Source organism: Neomonachus schauinslandi, unplaced genomic scaffold (genome assembly GCF_002201575.2).
Source record: "Neomonachus schauinslandi unplaced genomic scaffold, ASM220157v2 HiC_scaffold_168, whole genome shotgun sequence".
In the NCBI taxonomy this organism is placed as follows: Eukaryota; Metazoa; Chordata; class Mammalia; order Carnivora; family Phocidae; genus Neomonachus; species Neomonachus schauinslandi.
The window spans coordinates 7,447-34,841 of record NW_025408869.1 but is presented as its reverse complement, the minus strand read 5'-3'; the positions used below and the strand labels follow the sequence as shown (position 1 = coordinate 34,841).

The following is a 27,395-nucleotide window of genomic DNA, read 5'->3' as shown; positions in this document are numbered from 1 at the left end:
CCCATCAATCTTGAGATAATGCGATCCTTTAAGTCCCTGGGGATTTGAAAGAGGAAGAACCCGGGAGGGCTCTCTGGCAGTATGAAGTGCAGATGGGAGATCTGGCTAAGCCACTGACCGGGCCCTCACAGTGAACTTGGGTCAACCGCCACACATCTCTTTCCTTGCATTCTGAAATCCTCTCTCTGTCTAGTTTAGCTATGCCTGAATAGAACCCCATGAGTGGAGAAAACTCTATCCTGCTTTGGGACTTTTTGGATACCCTTTGGCCCAGGTAGAATTCAGGATCTCATGGAGCACAATGAGGTGCCCAACCAAGGCCAATCTCACCAATTATAATGAAAGGATATGCAGCTACTTTATGGATGCCAGTTCCATTAAGTTGGGAAAGATCCTCTCCAGCTACCCCTCCCCCTATGCAACAAACTTACGATTGCCTTTTATTTTCTGCACAGAGCAGAGGGAATATGATTCCCACCATTGGGAGAAGAATGTGGGGAAAATTAAATTGGACAACTGCTTACTACTTTTCCAGGGACTCAGTCAGAATCTCCAAGGAAACAGTCCATTCATTTCGGAGTCAAAGTTTTAAAATTCTAAAGCTATAAATAAATTCATGATTATATTTAAACCAGTGGTCCTTTACCTTTCTTTCTCTTAAAGAATACACATCTATGCATGTCCATATAAACATACTGTCTAACATCTCAGAGGGTCCCAGAACCTCCTATGGCTCATGTATGTATTCCAAATTAAGAGCCTCAGATCTCAATAAAAATGCAGAACTATTTCCTGGAGTGAAAAGAAAGGTCTGTGGTATAAAACTCAGGGTCTGTTTTGGGGGCAGGCTGGCTTTGATGAGGTCTTGGACTTGAAATGACTACCCTGAAGCAATGCTTGTTCCTCATGATAGGTGGAAATGCCTGGCTGTGAAGACATCTGTGAGTGTCATGGTTTCGCACGTGTAACTATTGTCAAGCCAACGACTCATGCATGACCATGGACCATGGCGATCCCCATGGATTGCTACTATACATGGCGCCTCGCAGCTGCTATAATGTGAGTCCCAACCACACCCACAAGCAGGACACTATCACTGACATGCAGTGTGGGTGCCCATTTGTCTGATTTATGGGTGATGTTGTGGCAAATGTGGCATCAGTTTCATTTCGGGGGAGTGGCAAGTTACAGATATTTCCTTCACAACAGGAAGTGCAGACCTGAAAGAAAGGAAGAGAAACAGAAGGCTGATGAGAAGCTGGCAGATCTTGGAAGGAGACAAGGATTTTGGAAGGAACGGTCTCCCTCACAGTAAGACTGAAATGACAATTACCTATTCCACAAAAGAGGCACCAACCCTGCATTCAAGGAAGTGGAATGAAATTTCAACTGGAAGCAATGTGGTCAACTTGAAAACCCCCTGGACTAAGCTTCAAGGAACACGAGTTCTGTTTTTGACATCCCACCAGATGGTTATTACAGGGTTCTACAACCTTCTTAGGTCTCAGCTTTTCCATCTGTGAAATAGGGATTATAATACCCTACAATCTCAAAGAAACCCCTTCTGACTATTTGAAGAAGCTGTTCAGAGGGTAAGCTTTCAATTGCCAAATTTCCATAGTGTAAGTGAAGTGGAAACAACCCAACTTAAACTTAACTATTTACTTTCATTAGAACAGTCTATGTAACTACCACCATTCTTGTGGGAGAGTTAAAGTTTGGAGGGTTTTCATTAATGCAATTATTACTGATTTATACTACTTTATTAAGGGACTGTAAGAAAGAGAGAAACCTAAAGGACTGTTGGCTGAAATTATTTTGGGCCATGGCTACACAGAGTACAGATCAGTAGCTTCAGCATCACCTGGGAGTCTCTTAGAAATGCAGAATCTCAAACCTCACCCCAACTTTAGTGAATCAGAATATGCATTTTAACAAGATCCCCAACTGATCCATATGCACAGTAATATTCGAAAAACTCTCTGATGGTCAATATCCTATTGAGTCATTATCCTGCAAGGATTTGAGGCTGGTCACAGTTGACTTGGGCTAGGAAGACATTATAATCTTGAGGAGAGAAACTGAAGGTCAGAAGTGAGCTTGAATTCTCTCTGTCAGACATAATTACCATCTCTGTGACCTGAGCACATGATGTCACTTCTCTGATCTTTAACTTTATCCATGGTGAAGTAGCCACAATAAAGCCTGAGAGCCAGGCTTGCTGGGAGTGTGGCGGGGAGTGAGGTAAAACCCTTGAGTTTACCTTTTATATTTCAAACCAGGAGCTGCAGATCATATTTTAAAATTGAATTCTTAGTGTATTTCACTAAGTGTACACTTAGTGTATTTCAAGTTGCTTGAAAATTGGGTGTCTTCTACTAAATGCCACTAAACATGGCATTGCAGGATTTTGAGAGTAGAAGTTGCCTCCGACCACCAGGAAGGCAGCCTGATGGGGAGAAGCGAGCCAACTCCAAATAAAGGCCAAGGCCTGATATGTAAGATTATATGTGGGGCCAGCTCCGAACAGCCAGCAGGAGATCAGGGGCATTCCCCACTCCAACCACAGTCAGGCTGCCTTTCTCTGGTCCTTTATATTCTCCTTCAAGGCTGCACTTGAAGTTCATTTTACACTCAATGCTTCTGTATCGGCACCAGATGGAGTTTAAGTGGAGTAAACCCACAAGGAGATGGTTCTCTGATCACCTCCTCAAATGATTCAGGAGCCAATGGATGCCTTCCCCAAGTCAGCATTCCAATGAAGACCCGAGCCTCACTTCACAGACAGTTATCAAAGCTAACCTGCTGTGGCCATTCTCGGCCGAATGAATTGTTGCTACATCTGCAATGCTTTACCATTGAGGACATAGCTGGTCCCTCATTCCTCTTCCTTCTGGTGGCTTTATTACTTTCTTCTGAGTAAAGAAAGGGCTTACAATAACTTTCAATACCCTCTTGGTGTTGTGTTTACATAATTTATACTGGTTTTCCTATGCTCTGGTCTAAATTTATCCTCTTGGAGCAAACCGGAAAGGAGAATCTTCACATAATGGTATTTTAAAGACAGTCAAAAGCCAGGCTACTTTGGGGAGTGAGAATTTGCTCATGAGCTCTGGCACGCATCTGCAGTGGAGGAAGGCTGACTATGCTGTACCCGTCACTTGCTTTGTTGCCCAGACCTTGTGGCCTTCATGCTCAGAATCTCTGCAGCCAGTCGACAAGCACTCCTCCAGTGGAACGCAGCGTTTGGTGACAGAGATGCTGTTTCCCGTGACTTCCATTGTATGCTGAGTGTAGCAGTATCTGGTCTCTGTCAACAGAGAAAATATGTTTCAGTTGAGATGGGAAATGTTAGCCCAACCTGCCCGGAAGGGAAACAACAGGAGTGTCAACACTACAAGTCCTGAAGAGATTTAACAGCACATGAGATGTACACTGTGTTGAGTTTATGTCCAATCCCAAAGAAGTCCTTGGAGAGATGCACTTCACCGCAGTAGGAGGAGAGCGTTCTGAAGAATACTGGTCTCTCTGCCTGTCGTCATCCCCAGAAACCAAGATATAATGGTATCATTCTTTGCCTTTCAAAAAAATTTTGCCACTGTATTGGTTTTTATTTTTAGGGGACGAGAGGTTTGGAGGGATGATTAGGATGTGAGAATCAGCAATTTTCAGGAAGACAAAGGGGTGAAAAAGTTCAAAGAATACAGGTTAAAAAAGAAAAGAAGTTAGGCAGGTAACAGTGGTTTTCAAGGAGTTAAAAGACTAGTAGATGCTGGAGTGTGTGTGTGTGTGTGTGTGTGTGTTTTGGAAACAGCTATTCCCTTGTAAGGGCTGAACAATTAAAAATAGATTCATTTTATCTTCAGAAAATGACTTTATCCAAAAGAAAGAACTTCTTGACAATGAGCATAGTTGGATCCTAGAATTTAACCCAGGTGAAGGTGTTGCAAAACTGAGGAGCATCATTTCTCCCTAGTATGATTTCTAGGATGGCAGATGTAGACGGACCATGACATAAGTTTCTAAACATCCCTTAAAGTCTTAGGAATCCAAAAACTTAAGATTTCTTCCAAACTACCATGGAGAATTTTTCTACTTCTAATTTAAAGACTAAAGAAAAATGGCTTTGTCAAAGTAATTCTTTAAGGCCTCTAGGCAGTGTTCAGCTTTCTAAGCCTGGGATTTAGGAGAATGTTCCTGCTCCACTTTCAGATTGAAACAGAAAATGAATAATTCTTAAGAAATGTCACCGAGCTGTTTTTCACCCATATCTTGGACTCAATTTTGCATGCTTTATACATTTTGGATATTTAGTGGCTAATATAGAATTATGACCTTCTATGATATTATTTATTAGGCAATAAAAATTCCCCCACCATATTCTGTTACAATTTTGGCAGCTTTTAACCAAGGTACTAAAGTCCAAAGAAGGAAGCTTAAGAATTTCAGGCCCTGAGAATGAGCCAATACAGACCACACTGACACATCTTGGGAATCATAAAATTCAGGATTTTTAACAATCTCCCTAAACAGGAACCTGAGTGGCCTCTGATTGAATCTTACCAAGGACAGAGATTTCCCTAATAATTATACCACTGGGGGGTGTACCTGGGCTGAGTTTGATCAATGCCCTCCCCCAAATGCTTTCCCCACACTGCACCCTGACCAGAATTTTGTCAGTGGGAATCAGGTCAAGACAGCCCTAGCTAGCTCAGGGTCCTGGAGAGCTCTTTGGAAGTGAAGTAAGTAAGGCCACCCTATGAGCTCACAGGAAAAGTTGAAAGTTTTGCACCTGGCAATGATCCTCCCCAAGTCCTAAAATATTTTAAAGTTGGAGTGATTGTTTTTCCGGTGCAGAGGAGGTAGAAGATCTCTGATTTTTTAAGCCTGTGACAGGTTTTAACACATGGAGACCGGTAGCCTGAGAAATTTACCACGTTTCCCAAAGAGGACTGGTTTACTTCTTTGGTATCAGACTTGGACATTTATGGTCATGATAGGTACACCTTTCCCACCCCATCCCACCTTCAGATGTTCAAGAAAGCAATAAAGACAGGAATGCTCTTATCTCCTGTCTCCTCTTCATGCAGACAACCAGGAGTAGCTGCCAGAGGTTTTATTGCTCCAAAGGTAAATCTGAGTAGGTAAGATCATACATTTATGGAATAAGTAAACCATTACATGGTTTCAGTTTTAGAAATTGGGTTTGTCCCCCAAGTATTAAATTCTCTTGTCTTAAGTAAGCCTCGAATAACAATTGGTGAACTTGATATAACTATTTTTTGTTCTTACTTTTGTGTCCATAATAAACTCTCTTTTAATTTATTAATTGGAAATTTATTCCACTGTAAAGATAACAACTAATGAGCTTTTTTTTTTTTTTTTTTTCAGGGAAAATATGCGAAAGCCCAGTACCTAATACACTAATTCTTGCCATCCTGGGGAGAGAAAAATGATCAGCGATGAGGCTAGATAAAAAATATTCTTATACTCACCAAATCTAACCCATGAAACAAAGATATTTTGAGAACACCCCATTACTTCCAGCAGCAGCTATCCTAGATCTGAAGCGTTAATCCATTCCACTTCTTATCTTACAGAACCCCTAGGTGAGTTATGAAATGTTAACGTAAAAAAAAAGGTTCTACAGTTAAATAAGTTTTGGAAATATTCAAATAAAGTTGAACAGGTTTCTTTAGGACACAACTTAGGAGAGCCTTGAATGTGTATTGTGATCTCCAAGGCGGGTTGGGGGCAGGCAGGTAGCATTTCCCAAGCAGGATGAGGTGGACCACATGTGGCTTATCACTGGGCTGTAGAATTGATAAAAAAGGAGTTTCAGCCACAAAGCATTACGCTCCATGCATTCTGAATAATCCTTGGGTTAGTAGTGAGGTTATATGAGAATCAAGCCTGCTGATAACTTCACACTAAAAGGATTTCAAAGGCTTTTATCTAAAAGATAAAAGATGGATTTGAATTTCTACCAAGTTAGTTTTGGCCTCTAAAATCTCATATTCTGCAACTGCATGGTATTCCCAGAGGTGATGAAACAAAAGTCTTTTACTGTAAGACTCACAGGCATGCAACTGAAAGCAGAACTGGGTATAAGAGAGCTTAATCAACTAGTGGAAAACACAAAATACATAATTTTTCATGAAATACACACACACACACACACAGAAATTTCATAACCTAGTTCTGAAATTTAAAAAAAAGGTTCAAAGCTAAAATATAAATTTCCATTTACCCACCAATATTCAGTTTCTAATAATGGAAGCTGTATTTAAACAAAATATACACCAAATGATTTGACTTAAAAATGACCCAACTTCCTGGTAAAGGCTTCCTCACCACTCAGTTATTCCCTTTGGGTCCACAAGTTTTGTTTTTTTTACAAACATCTATAATGATTAAAGTGATGCTAGAGAACCATTCACCATGTGTTAGAAAATTAATGGGAGGAATATAGCTTTAATCATAGTATTATAAATTATATTGAAAAAATAAGTCTAGTGGCAGCTGCTGGCAGAGTCCCAGCCTGATTCTTGACTGTGCCCTCACCCTTCACATCCGGCTCTGCTCCTTCCAGGTCCTCCTCTGCAATGACTCTTTGCCTAAGTGTCCAGCTGGATGCCCTTCGCCCATGTCTGACCCCAAAGGATGTCTTTGCAGCTCTGGGATCTACTATATATAACGTCCTCTGCATGATTCTCCTGGGCTTCGGAGTTTTGTCTTCTAGATTTTCTCCTGCATTTCTGGTCTCTTCCTACACTTTCCTTCACTTAAATGTTGATATTCTCCCACGTTCTGTTCTTGAACCTCTTCTCAAGTGACTTCATTCAACCTCCGATGACCTTATCTTCAGTCTGATACTCTCTCCCAAACTATAGAACAAATCTGCAGCTATCTCCTGGACATTGCCAGCAGCACCTCACACCTCATGTAGCTCAAACAAATCAAATTCCCCCCATCTGTTTATCTTCCTGTGTTTATCTTAGGAAGGGACATCCTGAGATGTGGCACCTCCAACTTGGACTAGGACATTCAGAATCAGCTCAGATTTCTCTTTCCAAGCTGGGTGTCTCCAGGTCCCCTGAAATGTCTCCATTATCCATCTAATCTTTCTGTTCCATTTTCCATTTTCCATTTTCCATTTTCCCAGTGTAGGACCTCATCATTTCCTGTCTTCTTTGTCTCTGACTTCTCTCCTTTCCAATGCAGGTGCCAACAACCACCAGATATGTTACTGAAACCAAGGTCAGGTCATGCCTCTCACTGTCTATGAGAGCCTGAGTGAACCCTACCTGTTAAGAAGCCCTGGATGCATACTGCTAGGTTTAGTTAGCCTATTGGAGTGGCCAGTAGGTGGTCCATTGCTTTCTCCCTGCTCCTAAAGTTGTGTGTCAGGAGTGTAAGAGTAGCTTTGCTTCCCTGCTAAAGGAACCCCTTACATTTATAACTCACATCTTGAAACTCAGCACTTATTATTATTCAATGTTCCCCCTTGATCTAGGACCAGACTACCTCATCATTGCTAGCTGAATACCTTGAGACACCACATTACATCTTTTGACCATTCTTCACAACAAAAAGTTCCCCCATCTTCTGCTCCTGGAAACCTGTTCAAGGTTCAATCTAAATGTGATGAATTCTGTGAAACCTTCCTTGAATTTCTCCCAACCAGGTTCACAGCCCTTCTTAGTTTCCTCATTTGGTATGTCTGGCTTTCCTTCTAAGTCAGAGTTTCTCAACATTAACACAATTGACATATATACATATATATATGTATATATGTATGTATATATATTTTACTGATTGATTTTTTTAATTAGTGTTTTTATTATTTTGAGATAATTGTAGATTCACATGAGCTTGTAAGAAATAATACAGAGGGATCTCATGTACTCTTCACCCACTTTTCCCCAAATGGCAACATATTGCAAAACTATGGTATAGTATCACAATCAGGATATTGACATTGCAGTCAAGATACAGAGCATTTCTATCTCCACAAGGATCACTCATGTCAACTTCTTATTCTCACATCCTCATCCCACCTTCCCCCAACCCCTCCTTAATCCTTGGTAACTACTAATCTGTGCTTCATTTCTATAATTTTGTCATTTTAAGGATGTTATATAAATGGACTCATACAGCATGTAAACTTTTGAGGTTAGGCATTTTTACTCAGCCTTATTCATTTGAAAGTTATCTAGATTGTTGTATCAACAGTTTGCTAACTTTTAATCCTGAGTAGTATTCCGTGCTATGGGTTTACCAAGGTTGGTTTAACCATTCACCCATTGAAAGGGTATCTAGGTTAGGGATATTATTAATAAAGCTGCAATCAACACTTGTATAAAGGCTTTTGTGTGAACACAGGTTTGCATTTCTCTGGGATAAATGCTCAGAGGTGGAATTACTAGGTATACGGTAATGCCTGTTTAATTGTTTAAGGAACTGCCATACTGTTTTCAAGAGTAGCTGTGCCATTTTATACTCCCACCAACAATATATACATGATCTAGTTTCTCTTAATTATTACTGGTATTTGATGGTGTTGCTTTTTTTTTTTTTAATTTTAGCCATTCTGATAGATGTATAGTGATATATCATGTTTCTAATTTGCATTTTCCTAATGGCTAATGATGTTGAACATGTGCTTATTTGCCATCTATTTATCTTTCTTGGTGAAATATCTATTCATGTTTTTTGTCCTTTTCTTTTTTTTTCCCTCTGTGTCCCGTTTTTTTATGGTTTTGCAGCAGAATTTGTTCTTTTCTTATTTTGTTTTTTACTATTGTGTTTTGAGAATTCTTTATATATTTTAGATACTAGTCTTTTGTCAGATATTTGATTAGCAAATATTTTATGTCAGTTTGTTGTTTGTCTTTTCATCCTCTTTACAGGGTCTTATGTAGAACAGAAGTTTTTAATTTTGATAAAGTCCAATTTATCATTTTTTCCTTTTACAGATCATGCTTTTTTTTATTAAGTCTAAGAACTCTTTGCCTACCCATAGATTTCAAAGATTTTATCCTCTGTTTTTTTCCTAAATGTTATACAGTTTTATATTTGGCATTTAAGTCTATGATTAATTTTGAATTAACTTTTGTAAAAGGTGTAATACTTAGGTTGAGGTTCATTTTTTGCCCATGGATGTCCAAATGCTCCAGCACATTTGTTGAAAAGGCTCTTTCCTCTAGTAAATTGGATTTTGCATCCTTGTCAAAAATAAGTTGGACATATTTTTCAGAGTCTTTTTCTGAGATCTCTATTATGTTCTATTGATCTATGGTCTATCCCTCTGACAATATCACTGTCTTGAATACTGTAACCATATGAGAAATCTTGAAAGAGGGTAGATTGGTTCCTCCCACTTTATTCCTTTTTCAAAATTATTTCAGCTATTCTAGTTTCTTTTTTATTAATATTTTTTATTATGTTATGTTAATTACCATACATTACATCATTAGTTTTTGATGTAGTGTTCCATGATTCATTGTTTGTGTATAACACCCAGTACTCCATTCAGTACGTGCCCTCTTTAATACCCATCACCAGGCTAACCCATCCCCCCACCCCCCTCCCCTCTAGAACCCTCAGTTTGTTTCTCAGAGTCCATAGTCTCATGGTTCGTCTCCCCCTCCTATTTCTCCAATTTCCCCCCCTCCATTCTTCCCCTTCTGCTATCTTTTTGTTGTTGTTGTTGTTAAAATATAATGTATTATTTGTTTCAGAGGTACAGGTCTGTGATTCAACAGTCTTACACGATTCACGGCGCTCACCATAGCACATACCCTCCCCAACGCCTATCACCCAGCCACCCAGCTATTCTAGTTTCTTACCTTTCCATATAAATTGTATAATAATCTTGTCTATAACTACAAGAAATTTTGCTAGAATTTTGATAGGAATTGTGTAAAACCTGCATATAAATTTGGAGAATTGACATTTTTACTATGTTGAGTTTTCAATTCATGAACATGGAAGTCTCCATTTACTTAAATTTTCTCTGAATTCTTTCATTAGCATTTATGATTTTAGCATACAAGTCTTGTATATGTTTTATTAGATTTACCTTGAAGTATTTAATTTTTTGAACAATTGTAAATGGTATTATATTTTTAAATTCAATGGTCACATGTTAATTGATAGTATATATAAGTACATTTGAATTTTGTATGTTAATCTTACTATCTTGTGACCTTGCTGAACTTATTAGTTGTAGGAGTTTTGTGTAGATTTGTTGGGATTTTCTCCTTAGAAAATCGTGTCATCTGTGACATGGGACAGTTTTATTTCTTCCTTTCCGATCTGTATGCCTTTTATTTCCTTGCTTTATTGCACTGGGTAGAACTTTCGCATGAAGTTGGATAAGAATGGTGAAAGTGACATCCTTGCCTAGATCTTGATCTTACCAGGAAAGTATTTTGTCTTTCACTAGTAAGTATAATATTTGCTAGGTTTTTTAAAATAAATATTCTTTATCAAGTTGAGGAAGTTTCTTGCATGAGGTTTTGCTGAAAGTTTTTGATCATGAATGGTGCTGAATTTTGTGAAATGCTTTTTCTGCCTCAGTTGATATTAACACGTGATTTTATTGTCTTTAGCCTGTTAATATAGTGGATTATACTGATTGATTTTCAAATATTGAACTAGTCCTGCATCCCTGAAATATATAGCCACTTGGTCAGGCTTATTTTTAAATATTGCTAAATTCTATTTGTTTAATATTATATTAAAGATGTTTGTGACTATATTCATAAGGAATATTAGACTGCAGGTTTTTGTTGTTGTTATTGTTTTTGGTACTTAGTCTGGTTTTAGATTCAGGGTAATTATAGATTCTAGATAAATTGCACAACAAAGTAACTTAGATTAGGTGGCTTAAAGAGCAGAATTTATTTTTTCACAATTCTGGAGGCTGAAAGTCCAAGTTCAAGGTGTCAGCAGGGTTGAATTCTTCTGAAGCCTCTCTCCTTGTCTCACAGATGGGCAACTTCTCCCTGTATCTTTACATGGTCTTTCCTCTAGTGTGTCTATGTCCTAATCTCCTTTTCATAAGTGAACCTGAATTACCACTTTAAGGACCTTATCTTCAAATATAATCACATTCAGAAGTACTGGGGGTTAGGGCTTCACATGTGAATTTTGGGGGGACACATTTGAGCCTATTACAGGATCCTTGGTGGTAGAGATAGTAACCCAAAACAGCCATGTAAGAAGCCTCTGGGCTGTCAAAAAAAATTGATTTCTTAATCAGGGTGCTGCTTCCATAATATGTTCAATTTGTGAAAATTCATCGTGCTGTTCACTATTCTGTGTATGTCACACCTCAATTATAAGTTCAGTAAAATGGAAAGTGAAAGAAAAAAGAATCCAAGATAAAAGAAAATAGACTTATGAGAAGAACAAGCTACAAACTGAGTTGCAGATAAGCTCAATTATTTAAAGTGTACTCCAATTAGGAATTATCACATGGTTTCTGGTATCCAGGCATCTGATTAATCTCTTGACTTTCCTGATCCTATCAATTACTCTCCACAGACCCCTAAAAGACACTTTTTTCTTTTCTTTTTTTTTTTTAAGATTTTATTTATTTATTTGAGAGAGAGAGAGAGAGAGAAGGAGAGACAGTGAGAGAGTACAAGCGGGGAGGAGAGGGAGAAGTGGGCTCCCTGCAGAGCAAGGAGCCCGATGTGGGGCTCCATCCCAGGACCCTGGGATCATGACCTGAGCTGAAGGCAGACGCTTAATGACTGAGCCACCCAGGCACCCCAGACACTCTTTTCTTTTCTTGCCCCAAGTAAAAAATTCTTCAAGGCAGAAATTAAAAATAAATGAATACTTATCAATCTGATTGAGTCATAATTGTCCTCCTTTACCCTATAGTTGGTACCTCCTGAAGAAACTGCCAAACAGATACTTTCCTAGTTTTTGTTTTTGTCTTGTCTTAAAAAAAATAATCATCATCATCCATACCTCCTAAGGACAGGCAACATGTTAAGTTGAGGAAACTCTGTTTTAAAGCAAATCAATGAAACTCAGAAAGCTATGTGCTTATTACCAGACAAAGGCCAAAAAGATGGTTGGGAAGGTATGTCAAAGTAGTGAGGATAAACAGGACCTTACCATGAACAGTAGTTAAAAGTGGAAAGACAAAAGCATCAAAGAGATGCTTCCTATCTGAGGCATATGTTAATAGAAAATACTTGGGCAAAACCACTGTGAATTGAAGTAGGTTAGATGATTTCAGGGTGTCAAAAGAAAACCCATCTTGTTTAGGCTGATAGAACTTGAGTTAAAAACTACTGGAAAAGTTCTAATTAAAGAATAAATCTGGGAATTACAATGCTAGCTGAAATGAACTAGCTTGTACCTTCTTACCAAGAAACAATAGAATAAAATTACAATAGCCAGATAAAATTAAAACAACACAAATCTGTGTGGAAGCATAGATGAGCTACCAAGGCAGACAGGATTTGAAGAGCGAGATACAAGCGGAACGAATGACACGTTGAGTTGAGCCTGACATTCTATACCTGTTCTGCCCTCAAGGCACTTGTGGACTCCAAAGTTGTACACGTGGAGGCGGAGAAGCCAAGCCCAGAGCCCTGCTGAGGGACAGAGAAGCTGAGCAGAGCCTTGGTCACTCTCAAGGGATTTGGGAGGCACAAACGGGAATTCAGAAGAAGCGGGGTAGCCGGGAGAGAAGGAAAATGCAGAAAAGTAAGGCTGGCAGCCTGAGTACAGAATTCTAGGATGGTGGTTATTTACTTTCAGTGCCTTAAAAATGTCATGCCATTAACTTCTAGCCTCTATTGTTTCTGTCAACACTAAGCGTTGGCAAGGCTGTGCAGGAACTGGTACTCTCAGGCACTGCCGGGGAGAGCATACCTTGGTCCAGTCATTCTGGAAAACTGCTAGGTAGTATCTGGTAAGGCCAAAGCATGCATACCACATGCCCAGCAACACCCCCCAACCCGGGAGAGACCTAGCAGAAATTCATACATACACGTACCAAAACACATGTACAAGAATGCTCACGACATTCAAAAACCATCAAGAGTGGAATGGATGAATTTTAGTATATATACACCTATGAGAATAACTCTGTGGCTCATAAAAACAAGGATGACTCTCACATAGAAAATGTGGGAAAGAAAGGAATACATTCTGTGATTCCATTTATATATAGCTCAATGATAGTAGTCATAATTGTGTTACCTCTGGGAGAGGGGTGTAATGACTGGGGGACCCTAGTGGCCTTCTGAAGTTCTGTTACTTAACATGGGTGACAGACACACAGCCTGTTCACTTGTGAAATTTCAATGAGCTCAGCACCTATGATCTATTTACTTTCTGGCATGGATGTTACACCTTAATTTTAAAATTTTTACTTTAAAAACATTTAGCAATATGACAAGATAGATCACCTAAACACTACTTTATTACATAGAAGCCAGGAGTGTCAGATAACATATAGCCAATACCCTCTGTTGATATACAAATGAACTCTCCTGAATGTAAGGGAAATTCTAAGGGCCACCGTAGGTTCTGAGTTCCCTACCCAGGATGGAGGTGGAGGCTGGGAGGTGTTCATAGATGGACTATAAGAAGATGTGAAGTCTGGGGTCTTCACAGGGTTTAGAGCTAGAATAGATACCCCTATAGAATGGTAGAAACCTTGAAGGGCTATAGCCTAACATTATCTAAAAGAGAAAAAAAGAATCCACCGAAGGTAAAGTAAAACAGAAAGGCTATGTGTCTCAGCCTGGGCTCCAACTGAAAGAAGTCAACAATAAAAAGGTCTTTCCTGAAAATTTGTAACCATAGGGCTTGTCTTCAGTTATGTGGGGGACCACAGTTATATTAACAGATGTAAAAAGAGTCACCCAGTGTCATGCCCAGCTTTTTCTTTACTTGCACAGAAAAACTGTGAGCAGCACAGAAGCTGGTGCCTAAAGGATACGTATCCCTCTATCTCAAGATTTCTCCTGGTCTGATTTTGCATCGGCAGTAATTTCAAGTGGAAGATTTTGCCTTCAAGGGAGGCCTCTGCACTTCATAATCAAGAAGAAACATAAAAGCCTTGGCTGCTTAGGCATCCTCCACAGAATGAGCCTTTTTGAAAATTGTAATGTTTTTGACTTGACATTTAATCCCACAGACTCTTAATGAACATTGAGACAGCCCCTCTCTCAAGGTTTTTAAGCTTGCACACAGGCAAAACCTTTGGATCTAAATGCATACTCTTAACTCTTGTTTTCTTTCACCAGTTCCTTTAACTGGTCCCTCATGTAATATGATTTCAAGATCCTTTCTGACTCTAGTTATTGTCCTGTAAGTGCTCGGAGACCAAAGACTAAAGAGAAGCCAGCCAAGTGAAGCAATGAGAGCCAGCCATGGAAGGCTCTTAAATTGTCCTGTATGGTAGCAGGAATCTGTAAGTGCCAGAGGCAATAACAAAGTGACAGAGAAGAAAATACTTACATAACACACATTTCCAAGGTAAGAGTGATAGGAACCTGAGGGAGCTAGAGGAGGCTGGCTGATGCCACCCTTGCCCGACAGAGGGATTCTAGTTAGGACCAGGCTTTCTGGATGCTTATTTTGCCAAATGATGATTCACGACAAGTCTGTAAGCAAGCTTACCTCAGCTGCTAAAATACAATAGTCTCTGTGTATCTCCGTTTGACCGAGTTCAGTTTTCAAAAATTCTTGAAACCCAGGTGATCCCCGAAGCAATCTGGAATGTGGGCTTATTCCATAGAGATAAGATTAAATACTTACAAGAAATGGTTTTTTTCGCTTTCAACAAGTTATTTTCACATCATGTGCTAATTAAAACCTAAACATGTTACAAAACAAAAACCTAAGAATATCACAGAAAGCCAGGATGTTTTTCCATAGCATCTACTGAGCTTCCCTTACTAAGCCTGTCGGTAGTCCTATTGCTGCTTCAAACTAATCATCAACAGAAAAAAAATAAATTTAGGGTTAGTCAGTAGTTTTCAGTAGTTAGATACAACTCAGATTTTAATCTAAGAATTATGACGCTATTTTCATTGTGAGAAAAATCTGGAGAAAACCCAGGGGGAAAGATGGATGGCCCCTGGGAAGTGGGGTTGGTCAAGAAGGAAGCTAAGTGTGGCTCCATCTCTTCTCAGGTTACAGCTTTAGTCTCCACTCCTTCCCTGACAGGTTCAAGGCCCCCACAAAAAAAATCAAGCTACGTTTCTTTGTTCCCGCTATTCTCCGACATGAACTAGCTGCTACGCCCAGTTTGGGTCTCTTCCCGTCCAGTGAGCACACCTGGGAATCCCGTCTCCAAACCTTTGCTCTGAGTGACTTCCCCGAAGCCACGCCCTCCTCGACATTCTACTTCCGCTGCCCACTTCTGAGCTGTTGCCTCTTCCGGGTCCACAATGCCGTCCCTAGCCACCTCAGCCCCCAAACAGCAGTTGTTCCCATAAGCTCCCACAGCACGGAACGCCATGCTTCATTTGGCGCTTTTGTCCTGATATATTTGACATTTGATACGTTCAGATCTGATCTCCCCAGCTAACTGGGTGCTCCCGGAAAGAAGAAACCAGATTCCTATCTTTCGCTGTATAATCCCCCGAAAAGCCTGGCATGGTGGTTCTGTGTCATGAACCTCAGGGCATCACTTTCCATTTATCCTTATAAATTTAAGGACAAAAAGATAAAAGTGGGAGGAAAGAAGGGAAAAAGAGGAATTGTGTGAACACTGTGATTCTTTCAGATAGCTGTACTTTGGAAGGACAGATTTTGACCTTTGAAGGAAGCACCAGAAGGGATTGTTCTCCCTTCCTGAGAGGAATTCAAGCAAAATGCTACCGGTCACCTGTTTTTCCTTTGTGACAGGGATATACTTGCCCACCATCGGACTTGGGCTGGGCCTCTGTGAAATCTGGCCCAAAGCCTGAGCGCACCAGTTCACAATCCCTCCTTGTCCTCTGCATCCTCTCTGCTAGAGCAATGCCCAGAAAAGCATTGCCACGTGTCCTCTGCAGTACATCCGACTTGTGGCAACTGTTTCAAAAGCTAACCTGCCACCTTTGTCCCTGCTGGAACCATCCTAAAGGTTATTGGCTACACAAACCAACCATCCTGGTTTTGTCCAGAGTCACTGTTTACAATGGGTCTCAAATTTTGCTGCCTAGTAGAATGACCCTGGGAGATTTCAGAAAGCCTTATGCTCAGCCACACCCCACACCATTTGAATCCCTGAGAATGGACCCAGGCCTCAGTGTTTTAAAATCTTCCCCTGTGATTTCAGTGGGCCACCAAGTTTGAGAAGCAGTGGTTCAACCAAGTCCATGAGCAACCTATCCAAATGTTCATTCTGTAGGGGTAATGTTAGAAAAACACTGGCTTAGTCCAAAATAAGCGTGTGATTGCAGAAGGCCCTGCAGACAGGACTTATCTTTGATTTACCAGGATGGTGGGATATCTAGCTTGTGATTAAGCCAATCTTCAGCATCTCCATGTTTTTCTCTTCCCTATGGTCATTTGGGACCCCATTAACATCTCTACCTAAAAGTAAACAAGAGGAAATTGGTTGGAAATGACAACAGTACGTTTCACTTACTATTAGTGGGGAGAGGAGCTCCCAGTGGTTCTGGCCCCTGACTGTTCATTAGAATCACCTGTGATATTTAAGTCCACCAGTGCAGGGCCCTGATCTCAGAGATGCTGGTTCAAGTTCTGTAGAGTTGCATTTCTTATCACGTGGTCTCTAGACCAGCAGCATCTGTATCACCTGGGAATTCCTTAGAAATGCAAATTCTCGGGGCGCCTGGGTGGCTCAGTCGTTAAGCGTCTGCCTTCGGCTCAGGTCATGATCTCAGGGTCCTGGGATCGAGCCCCGCATCGGGCTCCCTGCTCGGCGGGAAGCCTGCTTCTCCCTCTCCCCCTCCCCTTGCTTGTGTTCCCTCTCTCGCTGTGTCTCTCTCTGTCAAATAAATAAATAAAATCTTTAAAAAAAAAAAAAAAAAAAGAAATGCAAATTCTCAGACCCCATCACAGACTCACTGAATCAGGAATGGGGCAAGAGTGGGGGCAGAAATCTATGTTTTAATAAGCCCTCCAGGGAATGCTGATCATGCTAGAGTTTGAGGACCACTGGCCTAGGGAGGACATAGATTCCAGCAATTTTGAAGAGATCCACAGGTGTTTCTACTGGGCAGCCTAAGTGGAAGTGGATGGGTTAAACAGCACTGGCTTAGGCAGCTGACAGTCTCTTAATTTCACTTTCCATCTCCCTGTGTTCAGTCCTCCATGGGAGACAGAGTGCCTTTCACGAGTGTAAGTGTAAGAGCCCCGGCATCACGTTAAAAAATAATAGATTTGGCTTAGGTGTACTCAGTCATTTTAATAACTGGATTAAACCATCAGCAAAACACATCTAACTACCCATTTGTCAGTAAAATGCTCTGTCCTCATCATCTCCCCATCAGATGGACGGTCCTCCAAAATTAAAAGCCAATTAATAATGACTCTATAGCCAAATATAACTATCTTTTTTATTCAGGAGGATAAAAGAGATATGAATGTGAATGTGAAACCTCTACATCATTTTGAAATGGACCTCTAGGTCAAAATTTCATGCTTCAATTGGGCATCCATCTCATCCTTCAAAAAGAACTTAATAGTTTAAAAAGCTCAGGTTTTGTGTGTGTGTGTGTGTGTGCAATGATGGCTTTTAGAATTCTAGCTTTCATACACTCTCAGGATAGAAGCCTCTGGCAAGATATGTAATAAATGGGATCTTTATATGAACATCAATTCATACTTCACATAAAAGAAGTTACAGTACAATGACTAATGCTTCAAAGAGTGGCCAACAGGCTGGTTGTTCTCTTCTTGTCCTGCATTTGGCTGGGCCTGGGGGTGGGAAGGATCACTTACCTCTTTTGGTGCTCCAATGATGCTTCATGAGAAAGGGGGCAATCCTAACGATTAGTTTATGTCTCTAAAAGCCTTTGATGATAAGTTGATGATAAAAGATCTACTCATAGCCTTAGACAAGAAAAGTGGTTGAGATTGCAAGCATCATTTGACGCCTCTATGTGTCAAAGTCAACAAGGCTGTTCACTCATGGGCAGCTCTGGGCACCCCAATCTGTCTACTGAGAGTTTACCTCGAGGACAGTAGATGTCTGGAGCCCATCGGTTGCACTCATAATTGTCTGCTGCCTTTTCACAGGTGAAACACTTAAATCCACCAGGATATGGTGTGGCTAGAAAAAGGATCAAGAAAAATGATTAATTTTTTTTAAACTGAGCACAGAATCCTGAAGTTAGACATTTTCATTTTTTAAAAAGGATTCTCAAAACAGCCTGCCTGGCAGTTTCTTAAAAAACTAAACATGTAACTACCATGACTCAGCAATTGCACTCTTGGGCATTTATCTCTGAGAAATGAAAACTAATACTCACACAAAAACCTGTATGCCAACGTTCACAGTGACTTCAACTGTAATAGCTGAAAACTGGAAACAATTCAGATGTTCTTCAATGAATGAATGGTTAAACACACGGTGGTACCTCCATTTTATGGAATACTAGCAATAAAAGTGAACTATTAATACATCCAACAACTTGGATGAATTTCCAGGGAATTATGCGAAGTGAAAAAAAATCCCCAAAGGTTATATGCTGTATGATTCCATTTACATAACATTTTAAAAATGACAACATTTTGGAAATGGAGGAAAGATTAGTGGTTGCCAGGGGTTAGGGATGGCAGTGGTTGGGGGCAGGGTGAGAGGAAACTGGGGGGGAGGCCAATAGGAATTCTTGTGCTACTGAAACTGTGTAGTGTCTTGACTTGGTGATGACTATACAAACTTACACATGTGAGAAAACTGTGTAGAACTAAATACACACACATGCAAATGAGCACAAATACAATTGGGGAAATCCGAATAAGGCAGGTGGATTGATTATACCAATGTTAATAACCTGGTTGTGATTTTATTCTATAGTTTTTAAAAATGTTACCATTGGCGGAAAGTGAGTGAAGTGAACGTGGGATCTCCTTGTGTTACTTCTTATAACTGCTTATAAATGTACAATGATCACAATAAAAATTTCAATTAAAAATAGGCGCTCTACATTTCCAATGATTCTTACATTTCAACTTATATAGACATGTCAATATGTAAATATAAATATTAGGTTGAATCCTTAAAAATTTCCTTATGTTTGACCATTTTGGAACTATAAAAGTAGCCATATCTCTGGCTCAATCTGATACTTTTATCTGGTTGACTTGACAGGGTTAAGAATTGCTAGAGATGGACACAGTGCCGGGGTGGCTCAGTTGGTTAAGCATCTGCTTTCGGCTCAGGTCATGATCCCAGGGTCCTGGGCTTGAGCCCCGCATCGGGCTTTCTGATCAGCAGGGAGTCTGCTTCTCTCTCTCTCTCTCTCTCCCTCTGCCCCTTGCTGCCACTCATTCTCTCTCTCTCTCTCAAATAAACAAAATCTTTAAAAAAAGAATCCTTAGAGATGGTAAGGATCACCTAAGAAAAGAGTCTTCTTTACTAAAATCTATGCTGTGCAGAGGTGACCCTCCTAAGGGCTGTCTCAGGACCGTATCCAACACCCACGGGCAGCATGCTGAGGGCACGTGGTGGATGTGGAGGCACTCCAGGCCTCCAGCTCCAGCCTAGGGATGCGCAATTCCAGGAAGCCCTTCCTAGCCCTCCCTCCCCACCCCTGAACTGCCCCTTTCTACCTTCTGAAGAGACTGTCCTCCAGGTACTTGTATCTTTGCCTTCATTTATGCTCAGGCAGATAGGTGTCTGGTGAGAGTCACGCTCTAGACTGTGCCCTGGGCCTGGTGGGCATTTAAGGACGAGCCCCCATCCAAAGAATGTCAGGGTGCCAGGAACGCCAGGGTGTCTCTGTCCGTTTCACTGATGTGCTTTTACATGCTGCTTATCAACTTAAGAGTTTTGCCTTTTATAAACAGAACTTGCACTTTTTTTTTTTTTAATCTGTAAAATTACCTGGCCTCTTTGAAAACTACAGACACTCAAACACTTCATCTGCAGGACCAACTGTTCTCCCTCGCAGATGGCTGAGCCTGCATATCCCACTGGTGGAGATAATCATCTCAGGGTAAATTGCTTTGCCCACATGGAACCAATTAAGTATGTTATCAAAAATAAATGAAGGAGGAAGGCATCAGCTTAAGGCCAAATTATGGGCCAGCTTTAACTGATTTTCACCTTGCTTGTATTTGCTTGCAGCATGTCATGGAGCTGACTGACACTATCCAAGAAGCTGACATGATCCAAACTCATAAACTGTCTAAAAAAGACAAGTAACTGGACCTTCTCAGAGGCCAACTATATTCCTCCAAGTAGTTGGTGACTCATAATGATCATGAGTGCACGGACTGCCTTAAAATGGAAAGCAGCTTAGACGGAGCCACATTTCCCAAGGAGGAAATTTCTCTATGGGGAGACACACTCTCCCCATCATACAGTTATAACAAAACAGAAGTAAACTATTTTGTAAAACTACACACAAATAATGTTTATATCTCCACATCTTGCTGTCTAGATAGGTGGGTTACATTTGAATTGAAAGATTCTACTTAAGATAAGTACATGCCTGAAGAATTTAAAACAAACAGGCTCTTTTATTTTATTTATTTATTTGAGAGAGAGAGAGCACGCATGCACATGAGTGGAGAGAGGAGCAGAGGGAGAGGGAGAAGCAGACTCTCTGGCTTAGCAGGGAGCCTGATGCGGGGCTCGATCCCAGGACCCTGAGATCATGACCTGAGCCGAAGGCAGACGCTTAACTGACTGAGCCACCCAGGTGCCCTGACAAACAGGTTCTTAAATTTTAAAGCCACTCCATATTCTTATGGACACTCAAATTAGCTTATTTTGACAAATACAGGAAAACCCATACAAAATATTTTAGGCAACTGTCCTACTGGGTACATGAAAACACTAATTTCACGTGTAATATGTAAGTCAGTTTAAAAGAAGAACTTTAAAACAGCTTGTAAAATTTGAAGAATTATCAAAGTAAGAGTTTTGGGGAAAAAAAGGATGTAAATGATTTGTCACAGAAAAGTATTTCTCAAAAAATCATCATCATATTCACCAAGGTTTATGACTGCAAGCTAGCCGTACCACTTCAGCCTGCATGATTAATTCACGAGAGCATCCAATTTTATCTATCACTACAGCCAGTAAAACTTTTCGCTAGAATGTTGGATGAGTTAATCCTGGAAACTTTCCCATCAAAGAGATAAATTAAGAACTCTGAATGAAGATTGATGATCCAGCCACTACAAGAATAAACTTACTGAGAACCTCGAACTAATAAGTTGTAGTGTTCCCAAATTTGGATTATTTAATAGACCCTTCAAAATGATCTTTTCCAAGATTAGTGATACATTAAATTAAATACTGTTATTTCTTACACAAGGAGGCCTGGACTCTGAAGTTAACCCAAAGTATATCAAAATTTAAACAGGAATATGAGCTAAAACACTATGGTAGCAAAATGAAGCTTTGTTTCATATCATTTATCTCTGAACATGTTTATCAGCACATATCACTGACAATTAACCAAATGATTTCCTTTTCAGAGTTTTACTTCCTATCTGTGTGAGTCTCAACCACAACTGTCTAATATTTGCCTATAGGAAGTTGTATTTGCATCTTGGTTGGTAGTACTGATCCGTGAATAATCAAACTCTTTTCAGTAACAAGTCTCTTCAAACAGACTCAGTTTTAAGTGGCTAATTATACCACAATACCAAGTAAATGGTTAAATTCTTCCCTCTGGAAATATTTAACCAAAACTAAGGTCTACAGATGAGCAACTGTCTCCAGTAACTTGCTAATTGATACTGCATCTGATAAAGAAGCCCTTTTTTTAAAAGGAAGGAAAAAGATTCCTAAGAGATGTGTTATTTTCTTCTTTGTTACTTCAAAGCATTACAGGGCAAGTAGAGTTTCAAATCGTTGTGGCCTCAGCTGTGAATGAATCTAATTTGGCTCTTGATCACAGAGTTAATAAGCTTAGTATTCTGTATTTCAGGGCATAAGTCCTTGGTCCCTCAAGAGTAGGTGATTGTAAAGAAGAAAAGAAACGTCAAAGTGCCCAGTTACTTCCTGTAATATAATCTGTCCATTAGAGTCCCATGGTCAGACGTGGTTCAACCAACTATAATTCATTCGTAAGGCGATGGAAGAGATTTCATCTTTGTTTCCACCTCTTGGAACTTTTGCCTGGACAAAGGCCTTCAGTTATCAAAACTGTGGTGAGAAGAGAGTCTTGTTTTAAAATGCATGCTGCTACGTAATGCATCCAAACTTGTTTTATTCTTGCCAAATTAATTCTCATTGTTTTGGAAACTGGATGCAAACCTAACATTTCTAGAAACTTAATAAAGTGAACTTCTTTCTGAGTTCTAGCAACAAAATATTGTCAGTATAACTTGAATACTAGGAACATATTTCTGACAGAAATGCATTTTCTGGTACCTTTCTAGAGAGTGCCCTTACCCCCTAAGTAGAGAATTATGAAGAAACTTCGTTGGCTCACTATCTGGGCATAAGCAAGCCCCCTGCAGGGATATAGCTCTTTGTTCCATGTGATTAAGGAAAGACTCAGAATATGCAACCAGAGGAAAACTGGGTTTCTCAGGAAAGGCTTCTATTATAAGTAAAGAAATGGAGGCAAGAACAGGTTGCATCCACTTAGGATGTTAACTTCTGCTATCTCGTCTGACGTCTGGAAACCAAATAAGTCACTCCATTTCTCTGAACACAAACTCCTGTTTTGAAGGTTTTATTGGTCTTTGGTATTTTAATCATAGGGTGGGAAGGAAATTCATCATTTTTCAGATGAAAAAGAAAAGAAAAGCATATAAATTATAGAAAAGAATGTTATTGAGGACAGTGCCTCAAGTTTGAAAGCCATAAAGTTGATTTTTTTTCAAAGGTTAGAAACTTCAAAAATTAGGGAACCAGGGGGTGCCTCGCTGGCTTAGCTGGTAGAGCATGCAATTCTTGATCTCAGGGTTGTGAGTTCTAGCCCCACATTGGGTGTAGGGATTACTTAAAAATAAAATCTTTAAAAACAAACAAACAAAAAAACAGAAAAATTAGAGAACCAGAGATCACAGCAGATTAGTCATGGGATGCTGAACTCTCCTCACCAGGGTTTCAGTCTCACCACACTTATGATCTCTTAGGGCTGTTCACAGCCCAGGGGAAATGAGTTTGTTTGCCTGGTGTAGAAAACTCGTGTGTCTTCTCAACATCTATGGCATCATTGATTTCTCCTTGGGTAGGTTCTGAGCGGTATCTAACATAAATTGAATCAGGCTCGCTCGCTAACCCCAAGAAAGTTGTTTGTGCCTCCATCTACAAAGTGAGGCGATTATATTAATAATTCAAAGTCAAAATAATCCCACTCTTCCCTCATCTATTTTTTATGGTCTATGTTCTACAGAAACCTGCTTATTTGTAGAGAGATCACTCCATCTAAACCTGGTCTAGTGGGTGCTGCTCAGGGGCAGAGGAACATGACCTTTTAAAAAATCAAAGTGTAAAAACAAGCAAACAAACATCAAAAACTTCTGAAATAGTGCAGAGAAATGTGAAGTAGGAACTGTTGTTGACAGTAACTTCAATCCAGCAAGAATTTTTACTCCCAATGACCAGTTACAGAGACTCTGAGAACTCAGCCCAGAGCTGCTGGTGAATCATTTATGTGTAATCTAGCTTAGAAATGACATCTTCTAGCCTCCATAGCTCAAGATCATATCAGAAAACCCCACCAATTCTTTCTATATGGGGAATTCTTTTTTCTTAAGACGTATTTATTTTAGAGAAAGAGAGAACATGAGTGGGGAGAGAGGGGCAGAGGGAGAGAATCTCAAACAGACTCCATGCTGAGTGCAGAGCCCAGTGTGGGGCTCAATCTCATGATCCTGAGATCAAGAGCTGAGCCGAAACCAAGAGCTGGCCACTCAACCAACTGAGCCATTCAGGTGTCTTTATTTGGTGAATTCTTTTTAATCAGGTCATGGCCTTATTTAATTAACACAGGCTACATGAGTGGAACTTTCCTGCCAACTTCTAGAGAGCAGGGGTGATTGCTTCTCTGGCCTGGCAGAGCTCATTCTTCAGAGATCCCATTTTGAAATGGACTTTTCAGATAGGGGTCCACTCAACCCTGGCACTGACCCACCACAACACTGGTGCAGGAGTGGTGTGTGTGTGTTTGTTTTATTCTTGTGCACTTGAATCCAATCCCCTTGATTTTCCTCCCCACCCTGTGTGGACAATCACAGCCTCAGCGGAGGCCTGTTTTTCGGCCCAGTGACTATTGAGTCTATCACTGAAGCAGACAAAGAATCCCATAGAAACTGAAGGCTTTAGCAATCACAACTGAGACTGAAATCTAGGTTTTTGTTCACCAAGTCTAATAAAAAAAGCATGGCTCTTTGGAGGAAAGAACAAAATGCAATCCTAGAAAACACAGCAGGTATCCAAGCACCTTCTTTTCATGATTACGAAAATCAACAGTCCCGCAAAAACAAGGAGCCAGATAATCTTTCCACACAATTAACCAGTAGGCACCAGCCTTTATTGGTGAGAATGTACAATAGCAGTAAGTCTGAAGGAACTATTTGCTGCCTGCCAAATGTATATTTGGAGTTAAAAAATTAGAGGGACATAGTTTCAGCAACCTAAGTTTACCATCTAAGCCAATTACAACAACATCCTAAGCAACGAACATCCAATTGACTATTATATATGTGCCTAGTATCTTATGGATATTCTTTCTCATTCACAAAATAATGCAACAGGGTGTGTATTATTTCATCCACTCTAGAAATGTAGAACTCAACACTTAACAAGATGCCTCTAACATTCATTGAGCATATACTGTGGCTCATACTCTGCTAAGTGCTTTGCATGCATTCCTTTATTTAACCTTCACAAAGTTAGGGAATTCCTTCCTTCCCTCCTTCCTTCCTTCCCTCCCTCCCTCCCAGAAGGCTGCAAAGCAGTTGAGCTAGCCACTGACCCAAGATCCAAGCCCCTGTGCATTCCGTGGAACACCTCTCATCTAAACCAGAACACATACACATTAAATACTCTAACCATGTGGAGTCCCTGCGGCTGCCTCCACTTGGACTATAAGATCCTCAAAAGCAAGAACTCTGTTTTATTTGCCCTGACACCTCCCACGTCTATTACAACGCTTGACACACAGTAGAAACTCAAAAAATGTTTGCTGAACAGAACATTTCAAAAGAGTAACGTACCTCAGGGCAAATGCTAATGGTCAAAATATACCCAACATACCCGGCTCTCACCACCACGGGGGCCATGCAGAAGACGACTCAAACAAAGATAAAAGAGAGAAGATAAATACAGAGATGGAGACCAAAAGAGGAAGTAAAACTGCTGTGTTTCCTGAAGTGTGATCCTTAGAACACCATCAGTAACAGAAGCATCTGTTTTGTTTTGTTTTTTGCTTTCAGCAAAATTCATGGGTACAGTCCCAGATATGTGCAATCAGACACTCCAGGGAAGGGGTCTGGGCACCGACGTTATTACGCACTCCCTAGATGATTCTTAAACACAGGAAACCAAAAGGACAGAGAATAGGAAGTTGTGGGAGGCCAATCACGCTGAAACTGAGAATCAGAAGCACAGACAGGAAGACCAGCGATTATCTTGCCTCTCAAGGACTGATCTTTGACGAATACCTCTGCCTGGGACATGCCGGTTCACTTTGATAACTGACTGAGAGCTGGCACGAGTTAAAGGGAAAGGTGTTCAGAATCAGAGCGACTGTGCTGGGAACAGAGAAAACAAGCCTTAACAATCTGCCTTGAAATAAAAAAGGCCCTATAAAAAGGTGAGGGTAAAGCATACAACATCTTTGGGAGCATCTGCACCCCCCAATTCAATCAGCCAAGGTCTCCCCTGCATGGAAGGCTGACTTTTCCTGTCCATTTTTCAACTCACATCTTATTCAAAGTAAAGTGACACTTCTGCAGCAAAGAGAACGGAGTCTTACTTGAAGGATGGAGGTAGACAATGTCTTTCACTGTGAAGTCTCGTGATTGAGCAGCTTTCAGACAATCAGCCAGCAGGCTCAGGAACAGGAGCCAGGCCAGGGCAGGGCCAGGGTCCATGGCAGACTGAAGCGTCACTCATGCAGGGGGCCCGGGGGCCAGAACTTGGGACCACGGGAGGGAAGTCGCACCTGAAATATGAAGCAAGACTCATCTCAATGTCCAACTCGAGGAAACCATGGGAGACTTGGCAGAGCTGTGCTGGGAGGATGGGCTCGGGGCAGACAGGGAGCCAAAGGCACAAGGAAGTGAGCAGACATGGAGAGAAGCCTTATGAACGGTGATTTCAGAGCATTTAGGACATTCCAGCCCCAATCTATTCTTACTCAAGTAGCTAAAGCTCCACGGGTAGCAGTCCCCTCTCATATCTAGCAGAGATGGTATCAAGAGAGATTGGATTTTAATGAAATCCAGGTACTTTTGCCAGAGGGCCAGGGGATGTCTGCCAGAATGCAACAATAAGTAAGTCAGGTACAAAAGTTCAAGAGCATTTCCTTGATAATGGTGAAGGCCAGGTATGAGAGTGCAGGCTTTCTGGGTCATGGTGTCCAAGAAAACCTATACAGGGTACGCTTTCAGATTCGGAAACGAAAAAAGAAAAGAAAAGAAAAGAAGAGAAAAGAAAGAAAAGAAAAGAAGGAAGGAAGGAGGAAGGAAGGAAAGAGAAGAAAGAAAGAAAGAGAGCAAAAGAAAGAAGGAAGGAAAGAAAAAGAAGAAAGTAAGAAAGAAAGAAAGGAAGGAAGGAAGAAAGAAAGAGAGCAAAAGAAAGAAGGAAGGAAAGAAAAAGAAGAAAGTAAGAAAGAAAGAAAGAAAGGAAGGAAGGAAGAAAGAAAGAAAGAGAAAGAAGGAAGGAAAGAAAAAGAAGCAAGAAAGAAAAAGGAAGGAAGGAAGAAAAAGGAAGGAAGGAAGAAAGAAATGTAGGTAAATTGGCCTCTCCCAAAACAAGTATCTTTGCTGCTCGAAATCTCCTTAACATAACTAACAATATTGGCCGGGTGCTACTGAAGCCCTTTCCATGTATCAATTAATTCCCCCAACAATCCTATGAGGTAGGCACTATTACCATCCCATTTTGAGTAAACTGAAATCCAGCAGATGAGGAGAAGAGTTGGTTCAAACCGAGACAGTCTGGCCACTGAATCCACATTTGTAAATGCTAGGTGTTATTCTGTTCTTCCAATGACTGATTCAAGGTGTATAAACTTCGACTAATAAAATGAGGTAAA

The 27,395-nt window shown here is 40.5% G+C and overlaps 1 protein-coding gene across 1 annotated transcript; it reads right to left on the bottom strand.

Annotated features, from left to right (window-relative positions):
• On the bottom strand, positions 1–26,296 carry LOC123323671 (ly6/PLAUR domain-containing protein 6). Its single transcript, XM_044912118.1, has 4 exons — positions 26,112–26,296; positions 18,173–18,271; positions 3,180–3,310; positions 1–1,220 (listed from the first exon to the last, which is right to left on the bottom strand). The coding sequence occupies exons 1-4, from the start codon at positions 26,227–26,229 to the stop codon at positions 1,053–1,055; spliced, it is 516 nt and encodes a 171-aa protein (XP_044768053.1). The 5' UTR covers positions 26,230–26,296; the 3' UTR covers positions 1–1,052.
• Positions 26,297–27,395: the final 1,099 nt, after the last annotated feature.